The following is a 22229-nucleotide window of genomic DNA, read 5'->3' as shown; positions in this document are numbered from 1 at the left end:
AGAAAATCATTGTTTCCTTAAAATAAGCAACTCATTAGAGTGGGAAATAGCAGGAATAATTCCTGAAAGAGGCTCCATAGCTCTCCTGAGACTGATCTTTATTGGCAGCCAGGGGAGCATGGCCCCCTAATGGGACAGTTTAAATGCATAACAGCTCCAATAAACTCCTTAAAAGGTGTCTTCACATTCCTTATGTTGATTCTCCCAGAAAATCCTGGATACCTCAGAGGCCTTTAAAGCAGGAGGAAATATTGTCCTGCCTGCCTCGGGGTGAGCCATAACCACTTCTCCCCTTACAGGCAGGATGGATTGTGTGGAAGGCAAAACTCAAATTCCCCTTTCCTTGTTTTAAACAAACCTAAAAAAAACCCCTGAAAACTGATTCTGTGACCACGTCAGCTCCCCCAAAATAAAGCAACAGCAACCTGCAGTGGTGGGGAAAGAATGCAAACTTTGGGACAGCATCTATGAGAGGAAAAGGCGTGGATTTCATACTTTGGGAGAAAATCCCTCGGGAGCAGCTCCTCTTTGTCTGGTTGTTTGAAGGGTCACCCAAAATTGAACAATTTGGGTGAACACCAGAAGATTTCGATTTCTCCTGATCAGATTGTCCAAACCCAATTCAGTTTTTCCTGACCCAATGGTCCAAATTTCCCTGAGGGTGTAACTGATCTAATTACAAGTTAATTAGGCTCTGTTTTTTACATATTTAATATTTTCCCAGTTTTTGTGTTGAGGTAACAATTATTTGAGATTTAACAGCACCTCCAAGTCTTTGATCACTCCCAATCTTTCCCCGCTGGGATTTTTGCTCCTTACAAATTTGGGCTCTCAGAAAGCCGTGCCTGAAACGCCCAATTTTCTCCCGGAAAATTAAAAAGTAGGTCCTGCCTTTGCTCAGGAGCAAGACTCGAGGTAAATGAACTCTCACTTTGGGTTTTGATGGATGTTTAATGAAGCCAGCATTGTTCAGCTGGAAATCTTGGAGCTATTTTTCATCCCCAAGCCTCTCCTGAGCCGCGCCTTTGACAGGTTATTAAGATTTTAGTGTCACTGTGGAAACATTTTTCCAGGCATCTCAGCTGTGATCAGGAGGGGTTCACTGCTCCTTTTCCATCTGCTGATCTCCCAAACCAGCTAAATTTAAAAATCCACCTTTTTTTTTTTTTTCTTTGGAAATATTTAATAAGCAACATCCTAATGGCCAAGCAGGACTTTCCCGTGGTTTAATTGAGGTGCTGAAGGGGCGGAAGTTGAGTTATCAGTCAGTGGGAAGAGTCAGGCTGCTCTGATAAATCCCCAAATTATGGAGGCAGGGAGAGACTGATCCCACAGCATCCCTGTGCCAAGGGATCCAGGAGTTGGGATAGCAGATGGATGCTGGATATTTGTGTTTTGCATGTGTCCATCCAGGGTTTATGGAGCAGGAAAACATTTGGATCATGCAATTAAAAGTTACTTCATATATGGAAATATTTTTATTGGGATACAGCTGCGTTTCCCATTTACATCAAGGTGAATTCCCAAAACCTCTGGTAATTTCTGTGTTTTAAGTGAAATTCCACAGGAATTAAATTTCTCTCCAGCACTGTTTTAACCAAGGAAATTAACGACACTTTGGGAGACCTTCCCCATCCCTGGGAGTGTCCAAGGCCAGGCTGGACAGGGCTTGGAGCACCAAGGGATGGGATTTAAGGTCCCTTCCCACCTAAATCATCCCGGGATTCTGGGAAAACACAGGAGGAGCAAAAAATCCAACACATTAAGAATTCACTTTCAGACATCTGAGTTTCTGACATGGATCTATCCAGAATATGCAGCCCTGCAGCCAAGCCAGTGCTGAAATTCCAAACACAGCTCATTCCCATTGGTTTGGCTGCTCCACGACTGGAGAAGACACTAAAATAAATAATAAAATGAGGAAAACACACCATAAACCAATGGCCCACTCAAGTTCCTGCTCAGCCCTAATTAAATGGGAAAACCCCAACATCAGGTTATGCTAAAATGACTTTTGATTCAGCTTCAAAAAAAAATTTGACTTAATTAGAGTTTATACTTGCACATTAAAAACAAAAAACTCTCTTGGAAGTGCCCCAGTTTGGGACTAAACCCAGATTTACCTGAATTAAACCTGATTTGTTCTGTCACACTCTAAGCAAGACCCTTCTCCAACCTCCCCTCTCTTTATGCTCCTGTTGCTTCCATAAAACATCTCCTGAAGCTCATGTATCCCAGAAGAAATTCCATGAGTTTTTAGGACCTTTTCCAGCCTTGGCATCCAACCCTTCCAGCAGACAAAGTTCCACTGTGTGGCAAAGGCAGGAAACAAAGGACAGTGGTGCTGCAAAAAGCCAAATAAAGCCCTTCAGTGCTGCTGGAAAATGCGTCCATTGACAGCCAGGAGCTCTGCAATTCCTTTTCCATGGAGAGAGGAGCCGGTGACAGCCTCTCATTTCTTTGCCATGATTATCTCATGGTGGGCACAGCCTTTAAGAAATAATTCATTTTTTGTGTGTGTGTCAAAGAGCAGGGTTTGAAATAAAAGCGTGGAAGAGATAAATCCCCCCAAAACAAGGACAGCTGAAAGGACACTGCCACAGAAAGTCCGAGTTTATGCTCTGAGGGAAATTAAGTGGGAATGTTTGGAATTAAAATATCTCCTCGCTGGGAAAAAAAAAAAAAAAAAAGGTGAATATTCTTAATTTTCTGGATCATTAAACTCCTCCTGGAAAATGAGGGAAGGAACTCTGGGATTTTTTTACAGCATCGAGGGTTTGGGGATTTCTGATGATGTGATGAGTCAGGCTCAGATTTGCAGAGAATCACTGCCCTCCTAAAGATTTCTCTAAGAGGGAGCAAGAATCCTTAGGGAAAGGTCACAATCAAGGCACAGAATTGTCCAATTCCCTTTCTTTTGGGATAAGGAGCAGCAAAGGATCTGTTGCATTAGCAGGGAATGAAGGAGTTCCTGCAGATGGACTTAAATGTATCAGGATTAAAGGCATGGAATGGGAACTGGGACATGGGAAAGCCAGGCTGGGATTTGTAGGTGCCGATTGCAGGCTCCTCTGAGCCTCAGTGTTATCCTAGAGGAGATTTAGGACTCAGTCCAAGGTTTGGGGCTTTTTGTTTCCCCAGAAACGGGAAGGGACAGACAAAGGTCCAGCCCTGCCCTACAGCCACCCATGGAACTCCACCCCACAAAGCGAATTTAGAATTATTTTGGAAGAAAACCCAGGAACTATTTGACTGTCATGAAGAAATATCAAAATGGGCCCCAAGCAGGCAGGAAGGCACAGCAGGATTGCCAGTCTTGGGAGAGACACCACGGCCATCATTTCATGGAATTCCAGAGCCCTTGAGCTTGGAAGAGACTCCCAAGATCAATTCCAACCAGCCATCAACCCATGTTTCCCACTAAATAATGTTCTCAAGTCCCACATCTACACATTTTTAGAACATTTCCAGGGATGGTGAATCCATGAACCCACCACTTGCCTGGGCAGCCTGTTTCAATTTCTCTACATCCCAAAAACCAACAGCTCTGGACTAAAAATACTGAATTCTCCACGGCACCTCCATATTCCCTTTCCATTTCCTTCGAGGTAGGAAAACTGTTCCTGAAATTCGGCTTCAAGATTTCTTATTTAAGTTTGCATCCCAATTTTGCGAAATTAAACACGGGCGACATCCCCGGCATTGTGGGAAGCACAGCAGGTTTTTACAGGAGAGGGGGAAACAGCACTGCAGTGTTCGTAAATACCATGGATTCAGCATGGGAAATATTATGACATCTTCATCTAATTTACATAATTTACATAAAAATAAAATTACAGGGGAATATTCAATTCCTGCATGCAAAACCTTCTCTTTTCCTTTCCCTCCCTGAATGAGATTCTCCCTTTTGCTCCTCTGTGGATTTTATCCAATATCTGGCATTTCTGGACACTGACATAATCCAATCTAACAATAATTTGATTTTCTTCCGAGCTCCTCAGAGCACCAAAGCGATTTTATTATTCTAAAGATGCTTTGAAAGCGTCTTTATTGAAGGCCCATAAATGTCTGTAAAGACATCTCGGTGCCAACGGATCGAGAACACTCCTGAAATTCCTTGTTATGCCTTGTACCTGAAAAATCCATTTGGAACAGCTTCTCCTGTATTGAATTCCTGTCTGGAGCAGCTGATTTAGGCAGCTGATAGAGGATGGCAAGTGGCCCATTCATTGCGTTATCATTTTATACACTCTGTCCATAAAACCCCCAGGAGAAGGATGGACTGTCTGTCCGTGAGAAATAATCCACTGGCTGAGGTTTATTGGAACAGCGATGGAATTTTAAATACCTTGGAAAAGCCAAAGCCTGGCTGCTGACGTGACTGGAGCAGCGTTTCCCAAGCTCGGAATGAGAGGAATTAATGCAATTAAAGCAGAGCCTTAATTAGGAAGTGAAAACAAGGGGTTAGTTGGAAAAACAAGAGCTCCTAAATTTTCAATTTAGGACCACGTGGGGAATTCGTTATCGGAGCAGCAGGAAAATGTCAAATGTAATAAAGCACAGGAATATTCCAGAGTTCACCTCTGCCTCTGGTGTTCCCAGGTGGGAACTGCTCATCTTCCAGCATTTTCCTGCCCTGGCCAACGGGAGGAAAAATATTTCATTCAAAGAAGGGCAAAATAAGGTCAAGATTTCAGAGGTCACCAGTGAAGGAAAGTTTAAAGCACAGCCCAAGGGATGAGGACACAAGTGGGGTGTGAGGTGATCCTGGCACTGCTAAACAAAATCTTACTGGAGAGAAGAGCCTGGGAAATGGGAAACCCCTCCAAAATTCACTTACATGGATAGGACAGAAGAATTTGGGGGAATTTTGGGGCTCATAAAGGCTGACACTTTAAAGGAAAGGGAGAAAGAGCAGCAGAAGTTAAAAAAGGGAGAACCAAGTGATGCAATCAAATCATGGAAATAACGAACAATCCAGAATAAACCCCAGATCCACTGCTGGGCTTAGATCTCTTAGAGACCTTTGCTGAAGGACGGCTTTGCCAAAAATTATTGGTGTGAGAGATGGGGTTGGGAGACAATCTGAAGACCTGAATAACTCCAGCATGGGAATCTCCATTAACACAAGATTTAATGAGGTTTTAAGTCAGGGTTTAATCAGATTTTGTTGAGGACCTGGATAACTCCAATGTGGGAATGTCCATGAAAACTGGATTTAGGGAGGTGTTTGTTGAGGAGCAAAGCTGCCCCACCTTCCTCCCAAATGCATCACCCGTGGTTGGGTTCAGCTCCAGGATGGGCAGAGCAGGTGGGACACGAACACCCACCACCAGGGCACCTCTCTGCTGCTCTCTTTGGGTTCTTTGTTAAAATTAAAACGGCTTTCTTTTGTACCCCCAGTGAGAAATTTTCACTCCTTTGAAGCAATTCCCAAAGAAAATACGGCTTTTTCCTTAAATGCTTCCCTAAAATGTCATGTACGTCTTCCTAACGACCTTCAGCTGACCCCAAGAACTCATTTCACAGGTGGAAAATTGCCTCCAAAAATGGACTTACTGAAACAGAGTCAGAATCTCCCGAAACCCAGAATAATGATTATTATTTGCTTAAATTCCGAGCGGTGAAATAGCTCGAATCATATTTATTCCCACAAAAAATGTACTTTTCCGGTGTATTTACTCTGAAAATTCATTTTACGAGCAGGAATCAATACTGTGCCCTTTGGGAGGAGATAATCTGGATATATTTGGGAAGATCCACTGTTCTGTAATAGACCCCATTAAAGTGCTGCTGCCACGTTTCAGTGGTGATAGAGCCACTAAAATAATTTAATGGCTCAGGATGGGGCAATTTCCATTGGATTTTCCCTCCATCCCAGTAAGTTTCTATGAAATATATTTTGCACACCTAATTCCTCCTGGTCTAATCATGGACTTTATGGTCCATTACTTAAATTTCTTACATTTTCCCCTCTTTTTCGGTCTCATGAAAATATAATTCATTCCAGGCAGTGAAGACGATTCCTTGTGGGAAACCTGTGGTTGGAAATCTCCCAGTCTCAAAGAATTCCATGTTGGAGACACCCCACCATTCCCACTCTTTCCTTCCCATTCCAAATCCATTCCCATTTCCTGCACTGCTCCAATATTTGACTCTGGACTGAGCTGTTTGATCTCTGCACTTGAGAAGGGGGACTACAAAAGGCCCCATAATTTTGGATTTGCCAAATCCCGGAATTCCAAATAATTCCTGGGAATTATTGGTGTGCCTTCTTCATCCATGCCCAGCTCTCAAGTCACCAACCCCCAAAGCTGTGATCCCAGAGGGTCTCATTGGAAACTCTACATATTTTAGGACATTTTAGCTGCACATCCTAAACAGCAGGAAAAGGTGGGATCTTTCCTAGCCTAAAGAAATCGGGGCATTGTCATCATTCCCAAAGAATTGCAAATGCCATCAGCAAAGCTCACTGCTCACAGAGTAGAGAATCATGGAATGGTTTGGGTTGGAAGGGACCTCAAAGATCATCCAGTCCCACAGGCTGCTCCAAGCCCTGTCCAACCTGGCCTTGGGCACTTCCAGGATTCCAGGGGCAGCCACAGCTTCTCTGGGAATTCCATCCCATCTCCTCCCCACCCTCCCAGAGAATAATTCCTTCCCAATATCCCATCCATCCCTGCCCTCTGGAAGTTCTTCAGACAAAGGAAATTGTGGATTTTCAGTGTGTTGTCACAGGGCTGGAGAGGAACCCCCCAAGAACTTTCTGTGATGGTGCAAACCTGCTCTGCAACCCTGCTGCTTAATTAAGCATTGAAGTCTTCATTAATATTATTTTCCTTTGGGGGGCTGGCTTTAGAAAAGGCAAGCAGTGGAATTTCCCTGTTGTGGGAATAAATGAGATATTGTAGATAGAATTATCTTAGAAAGCATTTATAAAGGATTCAGTCACATTTCCTGAAGTGGGACATAAATAAAACTATTTTTGAGACCTCTCATCGATACCCACCAGAGTCATCACAATGTGAACCTTCACAGAGCTAAACTCACCCCAGAACCCAAAAAAACTGTTCTCAAGTGTCACAAGCAGCCGAATATCCCCAAAGAAACATCATCAGAAATGTCTTATCAGGGGTTTTATCATCAACCGAGATCATTTCTGGATTGATTTTGCTGCTGCTAAACCGCGAGGACTCAAACTGACATCGATAATCGCATCAATACCCAACCCTCAATACACACAACATAAAAAACAAGGAATTATTGGTGTTCTGCTCCCACCAGCAGAAAGGATCAAGAGGGTCCTTTTGTATGCCAGCAGTTAATATCTCATGGGATAATGTTTGTAAGGGAGATAAACTCGGATAATCATTGGGGATGATTATGTGCACAGATCAACACAAACTCAACAACTATTTCTCCATGAGAAACCCATTTAAAAGACAAATTCCACGTTAGGCCACAGCACCGTGAATTCCCTGCTCACATTTAGAACCAAGATTACCCAAAGACAATGGGAGGGATTGAAAACAGCATTTTTTTTCCATGTTCCCTTCATTCCAAGTGTTATCTGACAGCCACATCAGCATTAATGTTCCTCCCCAGCCCATCAAATATTTGATTTCTAATTAAGGCCTTTTCATCTCAGTTGGATTTGTCTCCCTCATCTTAAATTATGTTTCCATCCACGCCGCTCGAGAGCCGGGATTTGCATTTTTACATTATATAGAAATCACATTGTAAATATTTATCAGATGGCTCCCTCCCTGCTGCTCGTGGATTTGGGAATTCAGGCTCACAGGAAAGAGGGAATGTTCCCCATATTAACACCCCACTGCTTGTTAGGATTTCACTGCCTCCTGTACATTGATTTTCCCCTCTCCCTCAACTTCCCATCGCTCCTGCAGCTGCAAAACCCACCTGGGAATGTCACAGACACCAGTGGAGAAATGGGATTCTCCTGGGAGACCCAGGAACAAACAAGGGCTGCAGAAAGATTTTGTTCTATTTTAGAACCAAACCTCAATAAATCACTGAGGAGAGTCCCAGCTTTGAAGGTACCGCACGGGGCAGGGAGGACAAACAAATGGGTTTGGGGCAGAGAAGTTTAATCCCAGCTTTTTTCCCCCCTGGATATTTCTGTGGCATCAACCGATGGAGAAAGAGTGGGGCAATAACCATTCCTGTTTGGAAAAGCAGGTTTTGTATGGCTACACCTCTAAAAAAAAGCATTTCTTGGTAGAAAGTTGCCTGTTGGAGCACTTGGAAAATGGGAATTTTACGGAATCAGTTCGTGCCATTCTCATGAGCAACCCAATGATTTTTTAGGAGAGGACAAGAGGTGCTCTGCCAGGGTGGGAGGTCAGGAGTGATGGGCTTGGGGTAAGATCCGCGTTAAAGGGCAGCGAGCCCCGAGTCCCGGCCGGGGAGCGGGAGAACCGCGCCGCTGTCCGCGGTGCTGAACGCCCGAGCCCCGCCACCCATGCCGGGAACTCTGCTCCTCTCCCGGGCAGGTGGGAGCAGGGTAACACATCCTCCTGGACACCGAATGATTCCTGAGACCCCGCCACCCATGCCGGGAACTCTGCTCCTCTCCCGGGCAGGTGGGAGCAGGGTAACACATCCTCCTGGACACCGAATGATTCCTGAGACCCCGCCACCCATGCCGGGAACTCTGCTCCTCTCCCGGGCAGGTGGGAGCAGGGTAACACATCCTCCTGGACACCGAATGATTCCTGAGACCCCGCCTGGAATGCTGCACCCAGATCTGGTGTCCCCACAGTAGGAAGGACGTGGAAGTGTTGGAGCAAGCCCAGAACAGGGCATGAAGTTGTTGAGAGGACTGGAGATTTCCCTATGGAGACAGGCTGGAAAAGTTGGAGTTTTTCAGCCTGGAGAAGAGGAAGTTTTGTGCAGAGCTCAGCGCTCCTCCCAGAATCTGAATGGGGACACGAGGATGTGGAGAGACTTCATTGGAAACTGCAGTGACAGAACAAGGGAATGGATTCAAGCTGAAGGAGTGGAAATTTAGATGGGATATTGGGAGGGAATTCCTGGCCGGGAGGGTGGGGAGGCCCTGGCACAGGGTGCCCAGAGAAGCTGTGGCTGCCCCATGACCCCTGGAATTGTCCAAGGCCAGGGCTTGGAGCAGCCTGGGACACTGGAAGGTGTCCCTGCCCATGGCAGGGAATGAGATGATCTTTAAAGCCCCTTCCATCCCAAACCAATCAGTGATTTTGGAGGAAAAAAGCAGAAGCCCACCCAGGATTGGAAGTTTTGGCACTTTTCCACACAGTAACAAAAATTCAAACATTTACAAGCAAGAACATCATTTCAAATCTGTTATGCGTCTGTCTTCTAATTTCTTTTTAGCAGAAATTAACACGCAAAAGGAAAAAAAAGGAAGTGAGGACAACCTGCGTGCTCCTCATACCATAACCTGATCAGTGATCAATGACACATCTTTTCCAACAGTTAAAAAACTCTTTGTACTGCACCCACACACAAACCTTGCTTTGCTACAAAGCAGCAGCCAAACAAGAGTTCTCCATTTCCCGTCTCATCCCTCGAGCTCTGACATTCCGCCCGTTCCCTCAGTCCTCTCCATGGCAAGGCTCCCCACAAATACAGAACTCCCAGATGCTCTTACTGAACTCCCAGACATCCCAAAATCTCGTTTTCTGAACGGGATTAGTGCTGGGGAAGCTCCGGAGCACCCGGGAGCGTCCCTGCGCAGGGTACGAGGGACCTCTGGTGGAAGCAGATTCCAGCGGCAGATCCAGGTTTATATCCTAATTTATTCCTCTAAGTAAAGGAACCAAACCCCTTTAATCCATGAAACATCAGTGTCCAACCCAATATTCCAACCCACTTTATCCTTCTGCTCTCCAGCTCCCAGCTAAAAATAAACCCTCAGGAATATTTTATTAAATTCTGTCAAGCACCGTGTTCCAAAATAAACCTGTTGGAAACCTAAAAGTCCCAATTCAGAGACAGTCACAGAGCTGTTTGTATTCCAAAAATGAGGTCTGTGTTTGGGGTTTATTTAGGGAGACCTTAAAAAGAGAAATGCAGCCTCCAGCTGCTGATCAAGGCGGAATATTTATTCCAAAATCAAATTTAATTTTGATTCCCCTAAATCAACTTCTCCAAGTCTCTCTTAGCAAATATAAAACTCAACCAACAAAACAACCCCAAAAAATCAACCAAGAAACCACATTTCTTTGCATGAAAAGCATCACAGTTTGAGGGGGTTTTTGGGAACACAATATCCTAGACACACAGGACACAAAACCACTTGGAACAATCTTTTTTCCAGCGAAAACACCTCCGAAATCTGCTGAAACCCAGGTCTGATTTCCACAGTCTCACATCCTGATGAGCCAACAAGAGGGACCTCTGCCTGGAGCTCATTTGAGACACCGAAAATTCCCTTTTTAACCCATTAACAACCCGGTGACCCCACAGCTGAGCTTTCACTTATCCCAAACCCCAAGAGGAAGCCAACAAAGGGAAAAGGAGGAATTCCAGGTGGACTCACGGGGGTGCTGCTGTCGGAGAAGGTGTTCATGCTGATGGACCTGCTCATCTTGCCCGAGGCCGGCGACCTTGGTGACGTTGGGGACGTTGTTGGGGACGTTGTTGGGGATGTTGGGGATGGGCTGTGCTTGTCCCGTAACTCCGGGGATGGAGACAGGTCCTGGCGCTGCAGGTGCTCACGCCATGCTCGCTGGATGCTGAGGGAATAAAGGATTTCAGTCCACATCCCTGGCTCTAAACACTGGGACCGGGGGTTCCTGCATTTTGTGTTCCTATCTGGAGAAGGATCACGTGGAGCTGCCTCTGTAGGGTTTGTATCAGGCACTGCTGGGATAATTTAGGATATTTATTAGGGAGAACCAGGGAATTCTGGAGTGGTTCAGGTTGGAAAGGACCTTGTAGATCAATTTGGTCACTTTGGGGCCTTCTCTTTTTTTCCAGGCTGAACAATCCCAATGTTCTCAGCTCCACATTCTTAAAAATAGAGAACTTAATTAATTTGCTAATTGGAAGCTCTTTTATCCAGCTACACAGAAACCCAGGATGGATCCAGTGTGGATCCTGCAGCTCAGGAATTAGACACCCTCAGCTGCATTCCAAGGCAGACCCAGGGCTTTTCCTTACTCACATTTTCACTTTGGATTCCAAGGGCTGGAGGTTGATAGGATATTCCTGGATATTATTTTCTTCATCCATGGTGAGCTGATGGCTACAGAAAAGAAAAGGAAATGAGTTTAACGTGTTCTAGCCTGACATTCCTGCAATCCTCTGGATGAATTCCATAATCTGGACAGGAACAAACAAGAGCTGCTGATCAGAAGGTGTTGCTGTCCTTGGAGGAAGTTATCTGGATCTCTGTGTCCAGCTCCCAACAAAAAAAAAAAAAAAAAAAAAAAAAAAAAAAAAAAAAAAAAAAAAGGGAATTTGGATCCAGTTTCCCAGTGGGAACCTGCCTGAATCCCTGTTTTAAATCTCCCAGCTGCCACAGCTCCAGGGACAGGCACAGCCAGCAAAAAAGCTGCTGGAAATTAAAAAAAAAAAAAAAACCAAAACCAAAACCAAAACAAAAAAAACACCCCGGCAAATCTAACAGATATTCCTGCTAAATTAACTTCCATCCCCATGGCCACACTGGGAAAAAAAAAAAAAAAACAACCTGGAGAGGGAAATGGAAAGGAACAATGGGAATGCTGGCAGCAAATGAGTTACAGCAGCAAAAGCCACAGGGGGGAGCGAAGAACAAATTCTTTGTAATAAATGACGGCCGAGGAGTTGCTGCTGGGAGCTGGTGGCTTGAGGAAAGCAGTTTGAAAATGCTGGAACATCCAAATCCAGCAGCTGGGAGCACTGCCTTGGATGGGAGCAGCAGCATGGATTGAATGGCAGCTCCTGGCAGGGAAATTTGGGAGATCAGATCCCAACCTGTGGAGTTATTTTGAGACTTTACTGGGCGCTTAGCGATATCGTTGTCAGAAATTATCCTCTTGTAGATAAAAATAGGGATTGTTTATGGGAGAAAGGCAAAATTTGGGATATTGTCTGTGACAAAGATGATCCCTCAACAAAGGTTTCACGCCTTGGAAAATCCATGTCACTTTCTCATGGGGGGGGATATTTTGGAAAAGGCACATTTACCTTTGGAGTGAGTCTTTGCCATCATTGACCTGTTCCAGGGTGTGCTGGAGCCTCCTGAGTTCTTCCTGCAAGAACAGAGAGAGAGAAAAAAAAAATCATTATTTTTATGGAAAGCCCTTGGAGATTCCCTCCCAGCCTCAAGACAAACCAAGTTTTGTGCCAACCCCCAAAAACCCCAATCCCTCAGGTGCCATCTGTGAGATTTCAAACTTAGAAATCCATAATAATGACAAAGAAACCGATATTTTATTGATAATCCAGCACAAGTTTGAAAGGAAATATCAGAGCTACAAAACCAATACACAGAGTAAAAGAGACACATTTTCTTTCCCATCTTGGATGTCTTTGATTCCGGAGATGGTTTTGGGAAGAGCAAGCAGCTCCTGCTCCCTTTGTTCTGCAATCAAAACCTAATCAGGCTCTTCATTAAGAGATTTCCAGGCTGCCCCAGTTCCTGTTCCAGCAGCAGAGGTGGCCCCAGTTTAATGTGGCAGATGTGGAGCTGGGAATCCCCACATCCGTGGTAATTCCCAGGAAAAACCCATCCCTGGCGTTCAGCACGGACGTTTGGCTTTAAATAATGGAACTTTTTTGAGTCCCAGCTCAGTTCAGAGATAACCACACCACCTTTCCTTCTCCCACATTTTCCCTCTGGCAGTTTTTCCAGCCTCCTCCAGAGCTGGGCACAGTAACTCAGAATGTGAAAACAATGTGCAGTTGACTTTATCCATAGCTCAGGGTGCCAAAAGCTGCCTGACTTCCATAAATCACTCCTGGTGTTTGACATAATTTTCCATTAACCCGGGGTGAAGACCCGACAGAGAACAAAAAAAAAGCAAAAGCCAAAATTGGCTGTGACGTTTTTTGACTCTTCTGGATTAAACATCACAGGGCAGTGCCTCTAAAAGCCGGGATCAAAGGCGGCTCTGGAAGGGGCGCAGCGAAATCTGCATGACTGGGAAGAGGAGGAGACAGGAAATCGATCCTAATTTCACTTGGGCGTCATTAGCTGCGGAATATCGATCGGGGCTCCTCGCAGGGCGATTTATGGAGCTGCCCGTGGTGCTGAGCCCGTGGAAAAGGGCTTGGAGGCTGCGGGGACACTGAGGGGACAGGGACAGCCACCCCCAGCTCCACATCCTACACGGAGTGACCCGGGATCTCCAGGGAATTAAACTGGAAGGGATCCACACTGCTGTTGGAACACGGATTAGTTACGGCGTCTCTCTGACTACAGACAAAACAAATAAAGTTTGAGACTTCCTGGGCTTTTCCTTTCCCTCCTTCCGCTGGATACAGACGTGGGCAGGGATCGGGCAGCTCCAGACATAGAGACAGCGAGGGGGAAAAAATCCAGGAAAGCTTGAGGAGCACATTCAGAGCAACCTGAAGTGTCTTTTCCTAGTCCTGAACGTGCTCATTCCGTTTGTCCATTAATTATTTTTCAGCCTGAGCATGTCCACCATCCTGGGGTTTGTTAATTTTATAGGGTTTTTTTCATTTTTTTAATTGCTTTAATTGCACTACACACTTGGGTCTGGATTATTTTGGAGAGGAATACCAGGAGATTGGAATGCAGACAAGGTGAATTCCGGTACGGCAGGGAGGGGAAGGCGGAGGGAAATCTCACATGACAGATCCATTTCTGAATTCCCAGGGGAGGGGTTTTCCCCAGAAAAAAATCAGGAAGATCTTTTTGTAGCTCCTGAGCCTGTTCATTTTAGTGACAACAACAGAGGAGTGTTTGAAAACGGAAAGGAAATCTATTAATCCAATTTTCAGCTTTCCAGCACGGGGGAATGTCTTATTCCCACAAAAGAGGGATGAACTCCTTTGGGAATCAGAATGTTCCTGTAAAAAATAACAATCCCACCTATGAAAAAAAAAATTATTTCTACGTTCTTTTCTTCCTGGGATTTTAGGAGGAAACCTGAGGAGTCTGGAGGGTGGAGGAGGCTTTGTGGCCCTGCACAACTCCCTGAGAGGAGGGACAGCCGGGCTGGGATTGGGCTCTGCTCCCAGGGAACAGGGACAGGAGGAGAGGGAACATCCCAGGCTGGGCCAGGGGCGGCTCAGGGTGGACAGCAGCAGGAATTTTTTCATGGAAAGGGTGCTCAGGCCTTGAAAGTGCCCAGGGAGGTTTGGAGTGCCCATCCCAGGAGGTGTCCAAGGAATTCCTGGAGGTGACACTCAGTGCCAAGGCGGGGATCGGACACTGGTTGAACCCTGGAGGGCATTTCCAGCCTGGGTGATCCCGGGATTCTGGCCATGGGAAGAAAATCCCATGGGTGCCGAGCAGGGAAATCTCCGCTCCCGGCCGCCGCCGCCGGCCCCGGAGATGTTTTTAATTGCGGGCAGTTGCTCCGCAACAGCATCCCGTGTGCGGCAGCGCCGCTCCTCGCCTGGAGCGCGGAAACACCGGGATGGCTCCGCACAGACACCGGGATGGCTCCTCGGGAACAAACACCTGGATGGCTCCTCACAAACAAACATCAGGATGTCTCCTCAGGAACATCGGGGTGGCTCCTCACAAATCGGGGCGAGGCCAGGAAACAGCGACAGCAGCGAGCCATGCGTGCTCCTCCTCAAAGTACGCCTCTCTGGTGCCGAGCAGCAGGAAAAGCCATGGGAACTCAGCTGCAGGTGGAACTCATCTCTCCTCCTCCTCCTTCCCACCAAACCAGTCTGGAATTCCATGGCGTGAGACTGCCCCCAGTGTCCATGGGATGTGGAGATGCTGCTCATGTTGGAGGCTGGTGGGGCATAGAACTCCAAGGAAGCCTTGGGGCACACACTGAAGTTCATCCCAATCCTGGGTCTGTCTTCCCAATCCTGGGTCCGTTTTCCCAATCTTGGATCTCTTTGCCCCATCCTGGGTCTGTTTTACCAATCCTGGATCTCTTTTCCCAGTCCTGGATCGGTTTTTCCAGTCCTGAATCTCTTTTCTCAGCATGGATCTGTTCATCCCAATCCTGGATCTGTTCATCCCGATCTTGGGTCTGTTCATCCCCATCCTGGATCTGTTTTCCCAGTCCTGGATCTCTTTTCCCAATCCCATTTAACACAACCAAACCTAAGCAGGTTTCAAGTGGCAGCTGAAGCAGAAGGGTTTTGACCTGGGATCTCAAATCCCATCTCATTCCATCACCTGCCGTGAGCAGGGACACTTCCACAGACTGGGATTCTCCTGCTAATCTGACACAGGGCTTGGGATGCGCAGGACCCTTAAAACCAACCCAGAGCTGAAATGACACTTTTCCCTTGGAGGTCATACTCCAAAGTCAAAGCAGAACCACGGCATCATTCCTGAGGTTTCTCAGCTCCTCAGCTATCCCATTCCCATTCCCATTCCCATTCCCATTCCCATTCCCATTCCCATTCCCATTCCCATTCCCATTCCCATTCCCACAGCTGCCTCAGGTGCTGTGGGAAGTGCTGGGCATTGAGCACAGAGCAGGTTCTGGATGTTTAACAGAATCCCCCAGCACCCAGCAGAGCTTTGGGATAAAAAAAGGGCATCCCAGGAAAAGCTGAAATGCAAACAAACAACAACAACAACAAAAAAATCACGGGAAGCCCTGAGATGGAAACTGGTCACATCCAATCTGGGAAAGCAAAGAGCTGCACTTGGTATGAATAATTCACAGACAGCCTCAGACAAATGATCTCAGGTCTAGAAGGAAATGGGAAAACCTCTGGAGGCTGCAACTCTTTTTATTCCTGCCTGGTTCCCGCTGAATGCTGTTTTCTCTGGGGTTGTTTTTTACTCTTTAAAAAACCCCCACGTATCTATGGATATCTAAACAGTTATCCTGGATGTTCAGAGAACACAGCAGACCCCAGGGAAATCCTTTCATTTTTATATTCATCACTGGCTGGTAAATTATTCATTAACAGGGATCACGCAATGGGGGGAAGAATTAAAAATTGGCAAATTAGTTTTCATTTGTTGACGTTAATTATTTAGCGTTCTTCCCTTTTATTAGAGAAAACACAGAGGGGGATTAGTCTTGTTCTGGCACTCTGAGTTTGCTCCCCAGACTGCTCCCAAATTAGCATTGCTGTGGCTACTTCTGTGGAAAATCCATGGGAATGTCATCCCAGCGCTGAGATGTCGGGGCAGAGCTGGATTCCTGAATTCCACATAAACCTCCGGATATTTTTCAACAGCACTTTGGGAAAAAAATAGGCAGGTGGGGCTTTATTTCCAGCTGTCATCCCAACCACGGCATTAATGGAGGTGCCATTAATTCATCTCCCTGAGCTCAGCCACAAACACCCAACGTTCCCACCAACCTCATTCTAATAAAGAAATATCCTGATATTTAACAGGCAGTGGAAATGAAATCGTCTCTGGAGCAGTTTGGATTTTGCCCTGAGGAACGAGAGGCGGGAGAAGTCAATCAGAATTGCTGGAGACGGACTAAAACTGAGCTTTGCTTCCCAAATCTCCAGCTCTCCTTAATCCTGCTCCTGAGCTCACAGGACCTGCCAGGGGAACTCGTTCAATGCCTCATCCAATTTTTCTTCCCTCTAATTTCAGTGGCTGCTCCATCCCGAAAAGCTGGGAAAGCTTCGATTCCTCCCAGCTTTTCTACACAACTCCCAGCCCCAACTCTGATTTTTCTGCATTGCTCTCCAAGTGAAACCTGCCACACTCATTTATATAAAGATGTATAAAATAATAATAAAATAACGATTAAAACCCCACCTGACTTTGTGGGAGCATCCATTGTGACCAAAATCTATATATTTAGAGTTTTTAAACAAGTTGCTGAGAGATAAAACTGCTCCTGGTGCTGCTCAGCCGAGAGCAAAGAGCAAATAATCCCAGCTGAGCCTTTCCAGGGGAGTTTGATTCTTCAGTCACAGAGCCAAAATCCTGGTTTTCTGCAGCAGCTGCTCCTGCTCCTGCATTTCTTTGCTGTGAAGGTGATGCCAGGACCTGCAGCATCCTCGGTAAATTCAGTCAGATGAATTAAACACTCTTGGCTTGATTGGGTTGTTAATTCTGCCCTCCCTGGCTGAGGCTTTTGCTGCATCTTTACAGAGGGAAGGGGCCTTTCCCCAGACTCAGTTTCCTGCAGACACACATCCCTAGGAGAGTTTCAAAGACACATCCACCAGGACAGGAAATTAAAGGTCTCAACTCCCAGACATCTCAAGATCAGATCAAAAAACCAAATCAAATCCCAGCGTTCGCAAACAATACCTGGGATAATGGAAGGAGGAGGCCCTGGCCACGGGAAGGGGGCGGAATTACATCAGCTTTGTTGCCCTTCCAGGACCTTTCTCCCCGCTAAACCAAAATGCTGCATAATTATTCAGAGTGAAAGAACCCCCAAAGGTGACGAGGAGCCCCCCTTCCCTCACTGTCTGCTCTCCCTGCAGTCCCTGCCAGGAAGGAGCCTCCGCTTTGGGTTTCCGAGAGCAAAACTGAATTCAAACGTCACAAAAAGTAACAACAAACCCCTTCCTTTGAAAGGTCTCCATCCAAGGGGCAGGGAGGACAGAAACTCAATTCCCCAGAGCTTTGAACTTTCCTGCCATCCAAAAAGCAAGGCAGAGCCCCTGGGCTCCCCCATGGCAGCGTCTCGCTGATTAAATCTCTTCTTTCCCAGCTGCCTTTTGAACACCTTTAATTCTCAAAGTTCACAGTGACACCAAAGACCTTTCACAGCCGAGCCTGAGAGTGAAACGTCCCTTTCTTTTTCTTTTCTTTTTTTTTCTTTTTCCAGGTTTAATGCTACAGGAATGTCAGGGACACCACTGAAACAACACAGAGCCTCTGCCGAGCTGCACCGAGGTCACAGGAGTGAACTTCATCGACTGGAGAGCAGCAGAAAAGGTCAAACGGGCACAAGGAGTCACATTCCTGTGGGTTCTGTGTGTGGAGGGGTGAGGGGGGGAGCTGGAAGGAAACGTTCTGGAAATGTTACGTTGGAGACGCTGCTGAAATGCTGTGCTTGGACCTCTGGCAGCTGCAGCATTCGCAGGAGGGATCTGTCACAATCTGGCTTGCTAAAAAAATACAACTATTGGGGCTGGGTGTTCTCCTGCTGCCTTTGCCAGGGGGTGCTGGAGCTGGTAAAGGTCAAATCACGGCTCCCACAGGAAAGGCTTCCCAGGGAGATCAGCTCTGGCTGTGGGAAGGGAAGGGAAGGGAAGGGAAGGGAAGGGAAGGGAAGGGAAGGGAAGGGAAGGGAAGGGAAGGGAAGGGAAGGGAAGGGAAGGGAAGGGAAGGGAAGGGAAGGGAAGGGAAGGGAAGGGAAGGGAAGGGAAGGGAAGGGAAGGGAAGGGAAGGGAAGGGAAGGGAAGGGAAGGGAAGGGAAGGGAAGGGAAGGGAAGGGAAGGGAAGGGAAGGGAAGGGAAGGGAAGGGAAGGGAAGGGAAGGGAAGGGAAGGGAAGGGAAGGGAAGGGAAGGGAAGGGAAGGGAAGGGAAGGGAAGGTGGGTGGTGCTTTGTGATCTCTGCGAGCCAGGCAAAGCTCAGTGTTGGAAATGATGCGGGGATGCTCTGGCTGCTGGGGTGTTTGGGTGTGTTCCTGTCACGGGAGGGAATTCCATCCCTTCCATCCCTGTGCTGGGCTCTCCAGTGGGACACGCAGCTGGGATGGGGGAATTGGAAGTCCACAGTTCTCCATCCCATGTAAAGCATTTAAACCACCATAAAACATGAGCCCTAAATTTAGGGATTAAGCCCAGGAGTATCAGCTGGATCCCTGGTTCAGTGACCACTTCCTCATTGAAAAATCCATTTTTTTGGACAGAAGAAACCAACAAAAAACACCAAAGCACCAGGACTGTAAAGCTGTGCCATCCCTGAGGAACTCCTGAGGGCCAAACTCTCCTGCTGGAGAATCCCAGGATGGTTTGGGTTGGAAGGCATCTTAAATCCCATCCCATTCCACCCAGGACAACTTCCACTGTCCCAGGCTGCTCCAAGCCCCATCCAAGCTGGCCTTGGACACTTCCAGGGATCTGGGGCAGCAACAGCTCCTCTGGGAATTCCATCCCAGCCCCTCCCCACCCTCCCAGGGAGGAATTCCTTCCCAATATCCCATCTCCATGGAAAGAGAAAAAACACTCCCAGCTCAGTTATGAGGACGGCGAGCAAAAATAAACCAGCACCGAAGAGTTTCCTCCTTCATCACACAAATAACCAGGAATGCACAGGGCTGTGTGATGCTTGTTAAACAGGATCTCGTGCCTCTGGTGGGAATACAATTCCATGGCAGCAGTTTGTCCTGGGAAGTCAGCTCGGTGGGGTTACAGCGTGCCAAGTTGAAATGGGAACCATTTGTTTTGTGTCTGCATTGCAGCAGGAGCTGGCAGGGGTTTTATGGAGCGTCCCTGACAGCCTCCAAGTGTTATTTTTCCAAATTAACGCCGTGCCTGTGGAGTTAATGGGAGTGCAGGCAGCCAGGGGTCTCTCCACAGCCCTGGCAGCGTGCTCAGGATCCTTTGCAGGAGCAGAGAGTGAAATGTGATGCAGATTTCTGGAATTACTGCTCTGCCTCGTGTCACCAGACACAGCCCGTGCTGCTCTCATGACGAAGGAGACGGCGCTGCTGCTGCTGCTCCCCCAGACTGAGGGCACCAGGAGGCCCAGAGGACACAAACCCCCACGGGAAGGGGGCTTGGAAAGCCAGGAGGTTTTGGATTTGTGAGGGTGTGGAGAACTCTCTGCCTTCCCAGGGAGTTCCACAAGTCCTTGACCCCCACCAACATTGATTTCTGATTTTGGCTCTGCAGAGTTTTACCTGAGGACATCCTGGGGGCACAAGGAAAGGCAAGTCCTGCTCAAAAAGGGAGTGATCACCCCAAAAATTCACCCAGGAGGTGATGGAAGCCCAAGGTGGACATTCCTCCTGCCACAGGAGGCTTTGGGACAGAAGGAGGCACACAAGTCCGCTCTGGTGGATAATAAAGAATCCTGGAATATCCTCAGCTGGAAGGGACCACCAGGATCATCCAGCCTTGCACAGACACCCCAACAATCCCACCCTGTGCGTCCCTGGGAGTGTTGTCCCAATGCTCCTGGAGCTCGGGCAGGTTTGGGAATGTTCCCATTCCTTGTTCAGTGCCCACCACCCCTCAGGGGAAGAACCTTTCCCTGAGATCCAGCACTGGAGAGGCAGCAAATCCTGCAGCCTTTAACCTCTCCAAGTCCCATTTCTTACAGAAATATTCCAGGTTGGATGGCTCCAGGACTTATCCTGTGCCCCAGAATTTCCAGGCCACGTCTCTTCTCTCAGCCCCACCCTTTCACAGATCCCTGAATCAGTGAAAGGGATCCCTGGATCCCTTGCTGATCCCTGCCCACCTCCAGCTCTGGATGTACCACCCTTCCCTTGTCCCATCCTTGCCCTTCTAACCTGCATCTTATCCATCTTGACAAGGAATTTTTCCAGCTCTGAAGCAGCCTTAAACAATTACTCCATCCCTACCACATTAATCTGGTTCCTACAGAACAGCAGCTTTGCCACTGGACTGGAGCAGGGGAATCAATTTTCTGGGAGCAGCTTGTCTTTATTCCATCAGCTCTTCCTTCCCAGTGATCCCTCGTCCCTTGCCTTGCCCCGACAGATTTTTGCACGCAGAATTTTTTCCAGATGGCAGATCCGGCGCAGACAGCAATCTGCATAATTTAAAATCTGCTGCCTGGCATGAATTACAGCCCAACACACTGTGGGGTTTGATTTCCAGGGCTGGGCAGTGCCCAGGAATTGCAGGTGACTCTGGAAAACCCTGCCTGAGCCATGGCACGGGGAAGAGCTGAAACCTGAAATATTTCCTCATGGAAATAATGATTCCCAGGGGAATGTGCTCCAAACAGCACCACTGCAGTGAACTCCACCAGCTGCTCTGGAGTGAGAAGGTCAAGGAGAGCTCCTGGTGGCAAAATTGGATTTTCCCACAAGGACAAACACAACTCTGGGGCTGTTCCAAGAAGGTTGAAGCAATCCATGGCCAATTAATCTCTTTTTCCCCAACTGAAGCCGGGCTGAGAGCTGGAATCGCCTCTTTGGGATTCACAGCGCACACGTTGATCCCAAACATGCCTGGTCACTTGGGATGCAACCCCTCCTGCCAAAAATAAATTAATTATTCACCTTCCAGAGGCTCCAGCTTATACCAAACACAAGTTTCTGTCCCAAAACACAGCCAGGAAGAGACGGAAGCACCGGGAGCAGAAACGCGCTGGCAAACACGGAACGCAAACAGATCCTTCCACCAGAGAACCCCACAAGAGGAGCCTGAATCCCCAAATAATCCCACTAAAACACACGTTCCCCAGATCCTGCCTTGCCTCCATCCGTTTGGTGGCACCGTGGGGCCATTCCCACCCCTGGCACGGGTCCTGCGCTGAGCCTGGCCAACACTGAACATCCCTTTGTCCACTTGGCACCGGGGAGGGACCCGAGGGACCCAAACCCCTCGGGCTGCAGCCCTCCGGGGTGCTGAAAACAGCAACAAACTGCAACAGTGCTGCTTTTAATCTGTCAGCACCCCAAGAAATGTCTCCAAACATTTGTGTGTCTTACGTCTCAATTAATGCCTTTTCATTTCTGCACCAAGTGTTTGTGGCCTGCTCTGCCCGTTAGAGGAGAGAATTAATTTTTCATTCATTTTGCCACTGCTTTGGGCTCCCTGAGCCCCGTTTCCACCGTCAGAACTCGTGTTTAGGAATGCCAGATGCTAAATTCCTTAATTCCGTTATTTGTGGGGTTGTGACGGGCCCCACAAGTCTGAGGCCACTTCATGCCCAGGCAGGGAATGCCTGCACCCCCTCATGATGGAATTCCACACTATTAAGGCCGTATTTTCAATTAAAATTTGCCTTGGAATATTCAGAGGCTGCTCCCAGTGCAATTCCATCCCCCCCGCCTGGTTTGTTCTGTCCTGATGGTGAATTCCCGTCAACTTTCTGCCAGGAAAAAATTCCCAGGTGCTCCTCAGTGGGAATCACGTCCATCACCCTCTGCTCCACTTTTAATTACAACCCTCAGGATCCTTCCTTCAAATCCTAGACCCGAGGAGGAAGGAGCTTTTC

At 47.4% G+C, this 22229-nt stretch overlaps 1 protein-coding gene across 1 annotated transcript in view; it reads right to left on the bottom strand.

Annotated features, from left to right (window-relative positions):
* Positions 1-22229, bottom strand: part of SCHIP1 (schwannomin interacting protein 1) — a 79251-nt gene that overhangs the window by 53089 nt on the left and 3933 nt on the right. The window contains exons 2-4 of the mRNA XM_066193669.1: positions 12175-12239; positions 11168-11248; positions 10541-10736 (exon numbers count right to left, since the gene is read on the bottom strand). Of these exons, the coding sequence (XP_066049766.1) occupies positions 10541-10736; positions 11168-11248; positions 12175-12239 (342 nt within the window). The remainder of the gene's footprint in view (positions 1-10540; positions 10737-11167; positions 11249-12174; positions 12240-22229) is intronic.

Source organism: Chamaea fasciata, unplaced genomic scaffold, assembly GCF_029207755.1.
Source record: "Chamaea fasciata isolate MVZ Bird 193981 ecotype frontalis unplaced genomic scaffold, bChaFas1.0.hap1 SCAF_11, whole genome shotgun sequence".
In the NCBI taxonomy this organism is placed as follows: domain Eukaryota; kingdom Metazoa; phylum Chordata; class Aves; order Passeriformes; family Sylviidae; genus Chamaea; species Chamaea fasciata.
This window is presented reverse-complemented; position numbering and strand designations above follow the sequence as displayed.